We start from the raw sequence: 16,020 nt of genomic DNA, 5'->3' as shown, positions 1-16,020 counted from the left end.
GCCCACTTCTGGTGGGGTGCAAGGTGCAGGGGAATGTGTATCAGACAATGCCCTTGGTTTTTTGAAAGGTTCTCAATTGTGCCCCATAACAGATTAAAAGAATGCAAGGAAGAGGTATATGAGGGTGGAAACTTGAATCCAACACAACTTGCAGTGTACCTGTTCTGATTTGCAGTTGTCTTGTATGCAAGTGAGCCAGAATCCTATTTTGGTTGTGTGTTGTGAATCTGGTGTGTATCTGATTGCTTCACAGGAACTTGCTAACCTGAAAAGATCATTCTGTCAGTTTTCAGTTGTGCAAGACATCTGATCTTGGATGAATTTCATTGCTTGCTTATAGTATGCAGCAAGTAACTACTTGCCAGCAGCTAGCTTAGAGTTTCAGATTTTGAATTGTACTCTGTGCTGCTCTGGCTGTAAGGGTGAGTGTGTACTAAAGTCATGCAGCTTGTTTATATAGGTGAGCATAACACTGCTTTGTTATTTTACGGTGGATGTTGGTACAGATCTGCTCATCAGACATATGAAAAAGACTATTCAAATTGCCAGTGTAATGGGAAGTTCTGCCCTTTCCAGTGCTTAGCTATATACAGTGTGCAAATGATGAACTGGAGGGCTGTAATTCCCTCTCTGCTACTGACTTACCCCATTTCATGGAGATTACACATGTACATTGCTCTCAGCTGTGTTTTCAGTTAAGCAAATATCTTATTTCTGCCACAGCTGACACACAGCACTTAAAAAGTGCAGGCCTCATTAGTAGTGGTTCTTGCTGAATCTTGCTTACCAGGTAGGTCTGTGTCTCTGTCTCTTCCCACTTCCCAAACTATTTTAATAAGGAAGAAAAGTACAAACTTTCTGCGGTATTGTATTTTATAGTGTGTTTTACACAGTGTTTAAGTGCAAAAAGCAATTCTTGGGTAATTTACTTTTTTATTTGACTAAAATCTTATTTATAGTTTCTCTATCAGTATATAGCATGATTGTTTATTCTGTTTTGTAGACTGCTAAATATCATGAAATTTGTGCTTAGAATTAGCAACCTAAAATAATGTAGTGTCATCTTTCTAAGCTATCTAATGTCATGTTAAATTTTATAAACAGCTTTATGAGAATCATACATTTCCAAGCCAAAAGAATGTGCAAGTGAGATTTAGCACATGCTTCAGTTTAATTGGGAATGTTAAAAAGCATGACTTAATATTTACCAAGTATACAGTCTGAATTTTAAAAATGCAGTTGTATTAGGAAATAGTTCACTGTGCATTGATCTATCTGGTGTACAAATATAGTAGCTTCTGCATGACTCACATTTGTAGTCACTCTACTCTAAAACAATTTAATTTTTAAAGCTAAAGGTTTCTTCAAAGAAATAACCCTGAGAAATTAAATTATACTTCCACTACGTTTTTTTAAATAAGATTCTGTAAATATGTTCTGTTTTTATACTGCACTTTGGTAATTTAAGATCCTTCTAAAGCTGCTGCAGCCCCAATCATAATTTTGCATCTCCTATATTATCTTTTTTGCTTTTAAACCAATAGCATAAATTTGTTTTCTTTTCTTGCAACTGCATATTTATTCTGGCTGGCTTAAAGTTGCATCATACCACTGAAATACACTATAATTTCTCTGCAGCAAAATGGGTCACATTCTCTAATCAACTGTTCACTGTGAGCATCTGCTTGAAAATGAAAATAATTGCTTCCAGATGTTATCCATTTCAAGAGGGGACATTTACTTTAAATGGCACTTTCTTTCAAAGCAAAAGTTAGACTTTCTACATGCAAGATAAATTGTCATCTGGTTTAAATCAGTGTAGCACCATTGAAAACAAACTAGGGATAGTTAGCTATTTTGCCTATGTTAAGGCAAAAGCCCTATGCCAGTTTACATTAGTTGAGGATCTGGTCTTCCAGCTTCAGAGCAAAATGAAAAATTTTATTTGGGTTGATTTAAAAAAAAAAATTGTCACCTGCCTCCATGCTCACTCATACCAGGTAGTACCTTACTGTTCACGTGGAACTACTGAACTCGGAATGAGAGGAATAAGGTGTTACCCTCCATTAATGTAAATAAATGTAACTTGGGAGTGCATAAGAAATGTAAGGAGTGATACCAGCCAGTGCACTCTGGATAGATCTTTTGTTAAAAATCTCTAGATGGATGCCATGTCTGCTTGCCTTATTAAGAAATCTTGTTTTATCATGAAACACTATGTCAATGTCAAATTAAAAAAATTCCTAACGTTGTTTGTATTAAACAATGTCTGTTGAATGGATAGGAGCCAAAGTCACCTTATCCCACTAGCTTTTTTAATGCTCAGTGGCTTTATTTCATATCAAAGTTCCCATTTAAAATTATATCTTAATCTATAAAATTCTCCTCTGTTAACAGCTGTACAAAAGCGTGCTCCAATCTGGGTTGGAAAGTGCCTCTGGAACTTGTGCAAATTGGTGGAGATGTAGTCCTATATCCTTGTTTTTCTGGAGCATTGAAGAATTATTTGTAATTGTTGCTTTTTATTGCATCACCCCTTTTAATGCCCTGATTTTAGAAAGCAGTCACTACTATGATTTTATTAGATGACTGCCTCTTAAAGTTTCTGAACAAAGCGGGCAGTGTGCTAGCCTTTTCTGGTTAGCCATTGATTTATTTCATTCAGGGAAAAAACAAGGCGTGAGGCTACATTTCTGTTTATTTTCCTATCCATAAGCAGATATCATGTCAATGTCAGCAGGAATGGGCACAGCTCTGGGAACACTGGGTGGCTTAGATAATTGGCGTTGCAGTGCAGATGCAAGTCTAGTAGTATTTTTAATTTGGGCAGTATTCCCACCAAATTAAAAAAAAATTACACGTAGAGAAGATTTGGGTTCCAAATAAACTGTAACTGTGTAATTTTTAAAATAACATTTGTTTGCTGCTTCCTTGGCTCCAAACCGTAGTCTACAGCATACTCCCCTGTTTGTGGAAGGGGAAGAAATGACAAAAGGGTGTTGATGGACAAAGGCAGTTTGTAGTCTCCCCATAACATCAGTGTAGATCCAGAATAATTGTGCCAACTTCAGTTAAGTCACTTCTGTGTAATTCAAAGCAGGATGTGCTTAATTCTGCAGTACTCCATTTAATATGATCAGAACACCAATGTGAGCTACAAATTACTGTTACATTTTAAAAAACAGTATGTCCAATTAGAAACGTAAGTTCTTTCGCAAAAATGAATTAAGCACTTTGAAACTCAGGTACTGATTTTTAGTATGGCTTAAGACTCCTGAATAGAGTTTTCCCTTTGAAAATGGAAGCCAACAGAGACTCTTTTAAAAATTACGTTTTGTTAAGTTTGGGAAGACTTTTGGCTTTGGCTCTCTTGGAAACTGAAAGATGCAAGGAGGTGAATGTTGAAAATTTTCCAAACAAAGGGATACCACTTTGTCCAAAATATGCCCTGCAATCTAGAAATGAACTTGAGTCACGCAAATAAAAGTCGTGGTCAAATATTTCTACTTTACCCAATTACTCAATTTGGACATCGCCTTCTAGATTCCAGTTAAGTCATACCACTTCCCATTCAATGCTGTTCCCTCTACAGTATGCATAGTCTTCAACAGTACTGTATGGTGTAAACTTTCAAGTACTATTGGCACGACGGGGGAGATGTTACTTGTCTTTGGTGCTCTTTTGCTTAGGATATTCATTCTGTAATACATCTTTTGTTAAATAACATATTATAAAAATGATATAGTTCTAAAACATTGCATTTTAAATCTAAAATGTAGCTCTTTTTGATGAGCATTCTAGGAAGTAATGGAGTACTTTGTAATGTGTCATCTGAAAGTCTCTGTGGCATTTTGTAGATTTGGTTTTGTTCAGCCTCAGTATTGTTTTCTAATTTGATGTTTTGCCTGGGAATTAACTCTGATCCACACATTTTCTTAAAGTGGGGAGGAGGACAGTGATTTAGTGATTAACATGGGAAAACATTTAGGGGAAAATAGCTGCCGAACTCAAGAACACACAGTTCGAAGAATAAGCACTGTTAAGGGAGGTAGAGAAATTCACTTTCATATGAATTTGCAAACTGCTCTTTTTTTTTTTTTTTGCTTTGCTTTTTTAACTATAGATTTAAATGTATTTGCACTCTAGTGTTTTATATTTTTGTCAACTTTTCAGTAACATAACTAATAGTTACTTTTCCCTCCTGCAATAAATGCTCATATCAAATCCACCTTTTTTGAATTGTAAAGCATTAGTGAGTGTAACTTTTGAAGAAGAGACTCATTTTGCTTTTGTATTAAAAAGCAGAAGCGCTTGGTAGGGACCTTTCTATGGGTCTGCCAGCAAACCACGTAACATTCTGTCAGTGTTCACAGAAATAGAAATAACTGGGGAAAATATTCTAATTTTCTTTCAGGAGTTGCTCAGTCGAACATCATTAGAGACTCAGAAATTAGATCTAATGGCTGAAGTTTCGGACCTGAAGATTAAGCTGGTTGGTATGGAAAAGGAACAGAGTGAATATGAAGAGAAGCAGAACAAAGCTGAGGTGAGCTTCTTTCATTAGCTGATCTTCTTTTGTTCTGTCATGTGTCTATGGTCTTCTGTCATACACCTGAATTCTTGAGCTGTAATCAGCATGCAACAGGATCTCCTGTACTTACAGCACAGTCTATATAGCTGGTCCTGTTAATCCAGTGACAAACATGATTATATATTTTTGGGGGTGTGGTTTCTTTTCCTCTCTCTCATTATATTTTAAGGATTGCTATTTGGCTTTAGTCAAGACACAGAAAGTCCCTTTCAGAATCATACATTAAAATTTTCATTTACTTAACACTTTCCTTTCTACAGAGCTGAACTGGCATGGTAGTTTGAGGCCTAAGAGAGTTCTTGTATTTCCCCATTTATGTGGAAGAGAAGACCATCACCTCAGCAGCGCTGGGAATGCTACAAACACTTGCAGAGGCCTTTGCTGATTTTAATGCATTCGTGTTAGTTGGGAAGAAAAGGGGAAGGGCATTTTACTCAAGTGTGTATTTTTCCTTGTGGTTACATAATAAATAGGTAGTGGAAAAATATTATACACGTTAGAGGAAATTCTAATCCTTATTCCCTTTCAGATGCAAAGAGTTCTGGACACCAAAGAAGCTTTGCTTTTTAGCATACTTATTAAGGAAGAAGGTATGAAACAGGGAGTATGAACAACAGGTCCATAGTCAATCCGTTTGCTTTATGGAACCCAATTCCCTAGAAACCTCCTCATGGTAGTGAGCAAGCAGGTGGGAGCCGAGAAGGAAAGGGATTATGGAAGACACAACTATTCCAATGAGTTGTCATGTGTTGCTCTGCTCAGTCTCCTCCTATAAGGGGACAACCGGCAGGGGAGGATTAGTAGAGCTGTGGTTGGGGCCAAGGTTTATACTTTAGTGACTGAAAAAAGACTTTATGTTCCAAGTAGATTTAGGAGAATTTGAAAGCCAGGCAGTGCTAGAAAACTGCTTGCTCTCCATAATGTTGCTAGTGAAATATTCGATACCTACTAATTATGCACAAGTAATTTACCTACAGTGCCATAGTACATTCAGGGTGTGTTTATTTTTTTTGATTTATTTATCCTCTGAAGTTTTCTTTGAGATGAAAAGATAGCATAAAGAGAACAATTTCTGGCAGAGGTTGCAAGTCAGAGGCACCAGCTGCTGTTTTTACTATCTGTGGCCTTCTCATGCTCTTTCACCCACAGCTGTCAGTGTCTTGTGTGCGGAAGGCCTAAGCAGTCTCATACTACCTGAAAATTTAAGAGGTCTGTGCAGCATAGTGCAGCTCTAGAGATGGCAGCTTGCTCCCAGCTGCTCTCTGCCTGAGAGACCTTCACCACTTCCTATGACATGCAGAATGGCAGGAAGAGGCTGCTTGAATTATTGCAGGGCAGGCACGGTCAGCCTGACTCTCTTGGAAGGCAACAAAGCTGTGAGTGTGTTTGTCCTGGTGGTGCTCTTGAGTACTTAGTGGGTCTGGGCCTGTGATGAGAGCGTGAGGCTTCTGACCTGTGAAATTCTTCTGCCACTGCAGGAAGGTGTGTGGTCTGCTTGGATGGAAGAGTTGAGCTTTAGAGGCCTTGGAAGCCTTTGTTGTATTGCTAAGTGAGAGTGAACTTCTTGATGAGATGGAAAAGGATTCTAATCTGATGGAAAAGTTGAGAAACATTGCGTTAAGCATGCCCTGAATTATTAACTACCATAAGATCTGATTAGATTTCTGAACTGCTGAAAGTTGCAAACCCGTGTATACGAAGCAAGAAAAATGGGCGTTGTAACTAAAGCTGTTGAAGAGAGCTTTTTTGGTTTGCTTGTTGAGACTTTTTTTAATGATTTCAATTTGTTCCAAATAAATATTAATCCAAATGAAAAGGGGTTGTTTTCAATCAAATATGATGCTTGCTTAAATTCTAATGCTTTAACCCATTTAATCTCCTTTTATTGTAAATTTTACTAGAGTTCTGGATGAACATACTTTCAAACATCAGGATGAATGAATTTTTGAATATATTTTCTTTATACAATTTGACAAGAAATACTGCTTAAATTTGGTAATAATGTTGAGGGTCTTCCCATAATGTTGAGGGTCTTCCCATAGTCACTGTCTGACTACAGCTTTTTAGTGAATAAACCCCCCTTAAATAAGCAAACAGTCTACCTTTAGTTGACTCTTGTTTATGCCTACAGAATTGTGTTGTGGTAATGTAATTGCTACAGAGTGACACAATTCTCCAAATTGACAATGACTGAATGAAATTAATCTTGCTGTAATTGTATCTCTGAACCTCATGGCTACCACAGCATGTTGTTACAATATATCATGTATCAAATGAAATGGTAGTAAACGTTTTCACACAAGTGGGAACAAAGCTGCAAGTGACAGAGCTAGTTCCTTTCTTATGTGCTGCATTTTGTGCAATTGCTGGTTTCAAGGCTGAATTTAGGATTAACAGAGGTCAGCAGAGCAGTGATGGGATGGTTTTGCCATTGTCAGAAGTATTAGTCCTTAGTTTTCACCCTAGCACATGTGTTCCAGGGCATCCACTAACTAAACCATTTTAAACAGCCTGTTAATTATACTATATATCTGGCCCTGTCATTTGTAAATATAATAGCTTTAAAAAAATTTTTTTAAATGAGATGTGTAATTGCAAAATAATTCAGCTAAAAGATATTTGCAGTCTGTACTCTAATCTTGTGCTGGTTTATTTCACAGCAGCTGTTTCCAAGCAGATGGAATTTATCTATAGAACTACCTCTGTGGTTAGGTTGGGGAAAAACAAAGCAAATTAAGATATTCTTCTAAATATGAGCGAATTTTAAGCTGTCAGGTTCATTTCACTTTGTCTTGTGCAGCTGTGCTTTGCTTTTGGTTTTAGTTAGCAACAAAGAGTCTATCAAGTATCTCTAAGCTCTCAAAGACATTAATTCCACACTGAATGTCACTTGTCTCTAGCTTTTCAGAAGCACGCTAAATTTAAAGTGCCAATTTTATATATACATACAACACAGGGGCCAAGAGAACAGCTGTTTGTAAATGGACAGTCTACCTTTGAGTTCTGTCATTTTAATTACCTTTTTGCAGAATAATGTTCTCTTCCTTTTGCAGCAGTGCTTCTGGGAAGGTTTCTGAAACCCCACCACAGAGAGTTTGTGTTGCTTTTCCCTTACCTGAGGAGTCTTAGAAATTTTGGAAATGTGTTTACTTAATGTAGCAAGGTATATAAGAGCAGCATTGTCAAGTGATTTGCTGCAGTTCAGATGTCTGCTCCACCCATACGTAGATAAAAGAGGCCTTGTATCAGGAGACTGCAGGAATAATCGTGCACTTCAACTTGCTTAATGGGCTGTGTTCTCTCCTGCTTGCCTCTTCTGGCAGATGATAAGTTCTGTGGCTTTTATTTTTCTGTATTGAAGATCTGACGTCTGTTATAAGGTGTTATAAGGGTTTTGTGGCTGTTGTGTGGACAATTCTGGATTAAATATTTACAACACAGTTATTTGTAATTTCAGAGAAGCTTGAGTCAGTGAGCCAAATATCCTTTCTGGTCCTTTGTATTTCACAATGTATATGGGTTAACAGTGTTTTATGTCAGAGAGAACAGTAGACTAAGACACTGAGGTTTAAAAGAGAACAAGGGAGGTGTGCATGTGGCCTGACTGTTCCAGCCTGCAGCTCATACTGCTTAGTGAGGTATCTGGTTGTGGAAGTGATGGTAAAAATGAAACAAAATCTAAGCAAGAGTGCTTAGGGTTGTGGACAGTATCTAAATTGTAAATAAAGCTGATGCTATGATTGTTCTGCTTTACAGTGCTCTGATATGAGGACAAGTTAGCTAGAGGGACATTCTCCTCACCAGTGTCTTATTCTGTTGCTGTAAAACAGCTAATGTAGCCACTGAATATAAGAAGGATATAGTTTCACCTAGATGAGCTGATGAAGGAAGCTGTCTTTTCTTACCAGTGCAGCCCTGGCAAAACATGTCAGCCTATAGAAGACTGGATATAGCAGAGCGGATATGCTGAAGGCAGTGCTTTTTCTAAACTACTTTTTTTTTTTTTTGGTTGTTTAAGGAGCTAATCCTCAGTTATGTTCACAAAAGCTTTGTTGAATGAGAGAGGAAGAGCATCACGCATCTTGTGGTGTTGATTCAGTGAAACATGTATGAAGTAAAACACACGGCTGCTATTCTGAGTTTCATCTTAAGCATAGTGCCCAAGAAAAATAGCTAACTGATGTGAAACTTCTTTAGCTCACTGATGTGTATGCTTTTGAAAGGGAATCTTTGTGAATGTTTAAAGTTGTCTGTGGAAGCTGGTACAGTTCGAGATTGGCTCTGTTAAGTATTAATCTGTTTGGAATTACATAAATCCTCTCCTTGCAGTAAACGGTAGCTGTTCCCTAGCACTGGTGTACCTAAGCTTTGAGAATATTGAATCACAGGAGAATTGAAATTACAGGATGAAGAAAAAAAAAATCATGCCCTGTCTTCTGTTGTTCTCTCCATTAGTAACTTTTTAACTTCTTTGGGAAACACACTAGTCTTATCAGATTTATTCCACTTAGGAAAACTGAAAAGTAACAAAACATATTTTGTCAATGTATATGAAAATTAAGAGAAAGACCCTCCAAATTTATAATCTCTGAGAAAATACTCAGGAGTATATACTGCTGAATTAGGACAATTAAAGTGAAAGTTGCGTAGACTTTAATATTTGTATTTGGTGGTTTGCTTTCCATAACTGCAATTTTTTGTGTATCACTGCCAGCATATCAGTACACTTAGAAGTCATTTCTTTTTCTTCTGTGATACTCTTCTGACTTCTCTTACATATATTGCTTAACTGTTTCTTTATGTCGTGATACTGCCCAGCTAGATACAGCAAAATAGCAAGCTAGGTTATGTAGTATTTTTCTGACCCTTGGTAGACCTGGCGACAGAATTACTTTACTAGTAAATTCTGTTTATGAAAAGATAAAAAGTAGATATGGCCCTAACTGAGCACTTGGCAATTTTTTCCTAGTGGACGATACGGCTACATAAATTAATGTAACCAAGTTTATTTCAGCAGAAGTCTACCTCTCAGCCAGCATAACAAAATATTCCAAGTTTTCCTATTATCTGACTTTGGCTGGATAAATTACTAAAAATGTAGGGCAAATTCTGATCTTCACGTTGGGATCAGAATCACAAATTACTCTGGAACATAGATTCTGTTGTTTTTAAACTGTAGCTCTATGCAATGTTACAGATTTATACCCATTCACACATACTTCATCAGAAGGGAAACGTTTTTTGTCTTTTTATAGTGTACCTGTGATATGCTTCATGTACTACTTTGTGCTGCAACTGTAGAAATATCTTCTTTGCATTTTGTCTTCCTTTTCCTTCTCACCTGTTTTCTTTTTTTCTTCCCATGTTTTCAGTCAGTAGTGAACCTGATCAGTGAGCTACAGGAGCAGATGTGTAGACTGCAGCTGGAAATTAATAGTAGAATCCAAGAAAGAAAGTCTCAAGATAGGAATCCTGACTTGACACCTAATGGTCCTCAAGCTAGCCCAAGATCAGTGGTAGAGACCCTCAGCCAGAAGAATTGCTCTCAGTGTGATGTACGAGAAGTACACCTTAGCAGAAGACTGCATATTGCGTCATCTTTTACAGAAACTAAATTCTGCTAACCAGAACTGTGTTGTGAATTGTTGGCATTAATCTTTGTGGCTTTTGTTAGTAATAGTGCTGTGGTTATAAAAAATACAAACAAAAAAAAAATCCCAACACTGGGACAAATTTGGTCACCATTGACTACTACAGAACAGATATCTGTAAGAACCATCACATCTCTCAGGTTTTACATAATTTTGATTTTATTTTTGGGTTGCACAACCTAAAACGCACAAGTGCGTTTTCTTTTAGCCATTTTTTGGTTTTGTTTTGTTTTGTCTGATCCACAGCATAGTTTGGTAATTTTCCTCAGTGTAATGTAACCCTAGCCATGCATTATGGTGTATCCTAACCAATCTTCTCAACACACAGGATAATTAATTCCTGAATATCTTAAAAGCTTAACGTAGGTATAGAATACAGTTTCAGGTAAGACTATCTGGAAAGTGTCTAAAATAATATGGAATGTATCCTTTCTTTTCATTATGGTAAAGTAAATGAAAGGAGTCACAATAAAAATAATCTACTTGTACTGTTAAAAATAGCAAATCTAAAACATTTTTTTAATTGTCTGACACAAGTTATGAGAAAAGCATTTTTGAATTTACGTTACAAATCTTCACTTCTATCTGATCAAAACTATGCCACATGTCAAAGCAAAAGCTTTGCATAAACTTTTTAAATCAGCTGATATTTTATGCCTGAAAAAGTCCAACTTAAGATTTGCTTTTAGTTCTGTTTGCTTTAGTTGCTACATCACTTTAATTAAAATGTAGATTTTTAAAGCTGATCCTACAAATAATCTGCTTATATTGTGAAGATTATTTTCACTAATTTCTCTCATAGGTTTATTTTACAAAAACAACTCATTTGGATATGGTGATGATGCCTATTGTGAATATAGTGCTATTGTTTCTGAGCTTACCTCCATCTGGAACTGATTAATGAGCTGTTAGACTACCATACAAACTGCATATTGAAGACATAATCTGAAAGCCAAATCTGAAAGTCATTTACAATGAACATTAATTTAATCCAAGACACTAGTATAGCTGTTTAATGTATGTGATACTATACAACAACCTAGAACTGTGTTACACTTCCGAATTATTGTATTTTAGAGTTCGTTTTAAGACATTTGGTCTTTTCAGAGCTACATCAAGGATTTAACACTGTTTGCCTCAAGAATGAACATTAAGATAAGGTTCTGTCCAGGGAAGAGAGAAGAGAAAAGGGGAAATCTGAGAGACAGCTCTGTCAGAGGAATACACAGAGAATATTAAAAACTCTATTGGCTGCAACTCTGCACTGCATCAGCTCAGTTTGGAAAGTGGCAAAGTTGAAAGTAGCATACTCTAGTCAGTCCAATATGACTATAAGTGTATGGCATGGAATGCCTGTAACATGTAAATATTATTTAGTGTGAGTGTTGTTTTTGTTAGATAAGTAACTTACATACCTCTTTGAGGGAAATAGTTAATACTACATGCGACTACATGAGGTTGTGGAATTCTTAGCTCATTTCCACAGAGGCTCACATGACTTCACCAGGGTCATCTGTCTTTCTTACTTGACTGAGAAATTTGCTCATAGTTTCAGGTAGAGAGTTGGAGAAAATATTCCTTATAATAATCTCTGAATTAAAAATAGTTTTTGTTTATTTAGTCTAGGTGACAATTTTTTTATGCGGATGGTTCAGTGTTTATTACTGCATGGTTCGTGCATGCTCTTAATTTATGACCACAGAAAATTATCATCTACCTGAGTAATCTTACATTTAACTATTCTTCTTCCTTTGCAGAGTTTGCTACAGGAACTTAGACACCTCAAAATTAAAGTAGAAGAACTGGAAAATGAAAGAAATCAGTATGAGTGGAAACTGAAAGCAACCAAAGTAAGCAGAATATTTGGTATTAACTAATGACAGACTTATTTTAGCTGGAAAGGGATATGTACCACTTCTCATCAGTATTTATTTTTCGTATAATTGCCTTGTGTCATTGGTAACTATGAAGTCAGGTTTTCTTGAACCACCTGTGGAATAAGTATTTTGGCTTAAAGTTTTTGTAGCTTCTTTTTGTGCCTTTTGCTCCCTTCCCTGCAGTTTCCAGACTTCTACCTTTTTCTTAAAAAGAAGCATTTGGACTTAGAAAATAATTGTTCAGAGGAGAGGCCTCCTTTGAAGGTTTTCCATCTTTCATTTCTGTAATGGTGACAAGTCTGTATGGAATAAGCTTTCCAGGCTGAAAATTATAGTAAGGAAGAGACATGCATAGCTAAATGGGTGTTTGTTTACTCTGGAATTTATTTTAATAGACACTAAGCCCAAAATGCACTATTGCACCTGCTTTAACTTTATATGTATCAAAGGCCATACCTGCCTTACCCCAAATTGACCTTAGTAACTCCTGGAAAGCTGTCAGATCTTAATCTGGAGATACTGAACATTTTAAATACTGCATCATTTTCCACATTCGAATTTTATTCTAGTTTGAATTTTAAGCACTTTTTCCACTAGATTAAGAGGGATGTTGTTATTTTTCCCTGTTCGAGGTACACTTTTGTGTTATAATCATGCTCCCTTGCTGCATCATATATGTGCTACTGTTTGTATGAATGAATGAATGATTTTTTTGAGCTGTGGCTGGATCTTAGAAGAACATTTCAAGTTATTAAACTGAGTTATCTTTGTAATATTTGATAGCCTGATCCAGAAATGACAGATATGTATTTATTTTCTATTAGCATTTCTTTGAGAATTCTCAGATGAATATTGAAATATGTTATCTTACCTTTTTTCCCCTATTAAGATAGTATCTTGTATGTTCATCAAAATATGTTCTCTCTGAAGTGATGACATTGAACAGGCTTTGGGAAAATATTTTGTGAAACTGTGTATGGCCAGCTGCCAAAAGAGATTATGAAAAGTGTAGAAGAATGAGGAAAATAAGGCAAGAAAAATAGTAAAACCATTGAGTTAGAGAAGATATGGGAGCAGAAAATAAAAAAGTGCAGAGGAAGAGAGGAAAAAGAAAAATAATTGTAAAGATGTCAAGTGTGAGAAATGAAAGGAAAAGGTATTTAAGAAAGCTATAAAATCAAATAGACCAGAGGAGACAAACCTAAATCTGGTATTAAGAGGTCTTCAGCTTTGTCTTCCTGTTGCTCCAACTTCTTAAATGAGAAATTGGAATACTTCCATGATTGGATATAAAAAGTACATTAGTCACTGGGAAGTGTAGGAGCCCTTCTGAGATGCAGCAAGGCGCATTCTTTTATTCCATGAGGAATTGCAGGCAGAGTGGTGATCCTTTGCTGCCATCCAGCTGCTTGCTTCTGGTGAAAATATGTTTTTGTGTAGAATAAATAGAAATAAACAGGTCATTTTTTTCCTGTCCAGATAATGTTTGGTGTGTTGGGCTTTTTCCCCCCTTGGTTTTAATATTTTGAGAAGCTAGTCACATATTAGTGTTTTTTTTTTTTTAATTTAACTGCAAGGAATTTTGTTGGTGTATGCTTTTGCTGGGGGAAACACAGAATGGTAAGATATAAAGGCTTTAATGCTCTGAAGAAAATCTTAATGAAGTTATTACCTCAGTAAAGTGTACCTTTGCCAGGTTTCCTCAGAGACAGGAAAAAAGATGAGGTTCACTGTATTTCATGACAGGCAATCGCAGAATTCTTTTTCTTCTGTACTCTTGAAGCTGTTAATGTTTGAGATTTTATCCTGATCTGGAGGCAGCACAAATTCTAGTAAATGCATGTTAATCACTGAATTCTGTTTCATTATAGATTATTGTTTTCCAAGCCATGCTTTGCTTCTGTCATATTTGCTATCTAACATATCTGATGTGTGTGAAGAAGAATAGTTTTGTCATGCTGCTGGGAAGACGGGTCAGCATTAGTAGGTTCTCAATTACATTAATAAATTGTAACTAGGATTAAAAAACAAAGTATCTTGTAAAAACTGCTTTGTTATCTTTTAGTGGTCTTTGAGCAGGACTCGTGAGTTTCCCTGTAATAGTCATAATATATGGCCAGCACTGCAGTGTTAAGAGCTTTCCATCAGTTTATCTACAAGAATACTTAAGAATGTAACCTTTCCCACAAACCTCTTCTCTGAGAGCTAATTGCATGGAAAAAAGTGAGTTTCTGCAAAAGGAATAGGATAGTGATACCATGAAATTTATTAAGGTTGTGTTTATGGAATGTCCTAAATTGGGAACAGGACATCACTCAAAGTAAAGTATTTTGCTTAGAAGTTATCTAGTTTGTTGGGAAGGACAGAGAATCAGTGATGATGGTGTTCTAGTTTGTTGGGAAGGACAGAGAATCAGTGATGATGGTGTTCTGAATTTTTTGTACTCTCTTTCAGGCTGAGATAGCCCAGCTTCAGGAACAATTAGCTCTCAAAGATGCAGAAATTGAACGCTTACAGAGTCAGCTATCTAGGATGTCATCACATAATGAAGTTGCGGAAAAAGGTAGGAGGAGGAGAATTGAAACAAAACCCCCACCTATTTTACTTCACTTCAGTAGCAGCTTGGCTCAGTATTTTAAAGCAATATAAGGAGATACAAGAACATGACCTTTTAGAATTTATTTAGGAAGCAAGAATAGTGCAGATTTATTTGGCCTTCTGGTAGAGCAGATAAGTAGATATCCAAAGGGCAGTGAAACTTTTTCTACACGGAATTTTCTTATAATTTGATAGACTCATTTTAGTGTTTCCTGGGAACACATTTTTGTGTATACCTTCAAAATGTCCTTGAAAAGTCCCCATAATTACCATTTTTAAGGAAAAAATTGTCATAATAGTACCTTTGCATAATATTTCAATATTCAAACATTCTAAAACTTATTTGTTGATGGACGTCTTCCCTTTGTTTAGGACTATTTCTCAGATTTCTGTTTTAAAACTGCACAATTATAAGTTAATGGCAGATAAACCCATACCCTTTGGTCTCAGCCAGTAATATCATAGTTCTCTGCAATATTGACTTGACTCCCTAGAGCTTCTGTCAGTTGCTGGGTTGTGAGCAATATGATATTAGTGACCTTTTTGTTCTATAATACTGACTTTTATTGATGCAAGAGTATTAATTTGTAGCGTTAATGGTCTGCACTAACTACTTTTGTGGATGTAACACGCACGAAGAGTACCTTCGTGAGAGGTGACTTTTCAGGTGCTTTGCGCTACCTGTCTCTTAGGGCTTGCTAAATGTCTCCTTATGGGAGTAAATGCAAATGTGTCTTTTCTAGAACAGGACAGTCTGTATTTTGACTGTTTGTTTGTTCTGGAGAAGGGAGAGTCAAGCACTAGCATATACTTAGTGCTAGTTTCACTCAGCAGCAGCATGTAGAGTACTGCATGTCTTACTAGAAAATTAGTTTATCTAACAACAGTGTTTTGTAGAGGGTCTGTGCTACTAATAGACTTGTATATTTTGTATGGGATTCTCATGCAATTTATAATATTTCAAGAGAAAAATAGTTGTATGACAATAAATGAAGAGCTCAGCAGCCCTCAGCTTCCTAGCAGTGTGCCTGTTCCTGTTCAAGCTACAGACAGGGATAAAACTTTCCTTGATTCCAGTGAGAGAAGACTCTAACCTTCTATCGATCCTTCAGAAGATTTCTTACCTTTAAGGAAACTGCTTAGACTATATTTGAATGGGAACAGTATGCAGTAGTAACAGTGCCTCTGCAAAAATGACTTACTCATCAGATTTTAGGTGGTCTTCTGAGATAATTAGAATATGCATTCAAGCATACTAGAAATACCTTAAAATTATCTTTCTACTTTAAGTTGCAAACTTTAT

The 16,020-nt window shown here is 36.3% G+C and overlaps 1 protein-coding gene across 23 annotated transcripts in view; it reads left to right on the top strand.

Moving 5' to 3' along the window:
- Nucleotides 1-16,020, top strand: part of PPFIBP2 (PPFIA binding protein 2) — a 108,798-nt gene that overhangs the window by 69,861 nt on the left and 22,917 nt on the right. For all 23 annotated transcript variants that reach the window (XM_068945169.1, XM_068945170.1, XM_068945168.1 and 20 more), the window contains 3 exons: nucleotides 4,415-4,546; nucleotides 12,000-12,092; nucleotides 14,574-14,682. In XM_068945169.1, coding sequence (XP_068801270.1) covers nucleotides 4,415-4,546; nucleotides 12,000-12,092; nucleotides 14,574-14,682 — 334 coding nt within the window. The remainder of the gene's footprint in view (nucleotides 1-4,414; nucleotides 4,547-11,999; nucleotides 12,093-14,573; nucleotides 14,683-16,020) is intronic.

The sequence above is a fragment of the Struthio camelus genome, chromosome 5 (genome assembly GCF_040807025.1).
Source record: "Struthio camelus isolate bStrCam1 chromosome 5, bStrCam1.hap1, whole genome shotgun sequence".
Taxonomy (NCBI): domain Eukaryota; kingdom Metazoa; phylum Chordata; class Aves; order Struthioniformes; family Struthionidae; genus Struthio; species Struthio camelus.
Note: the sequence above shows the minus strand (reverse complement) of the source record. Positions and strands in the feature narration are given on the sequence as shown.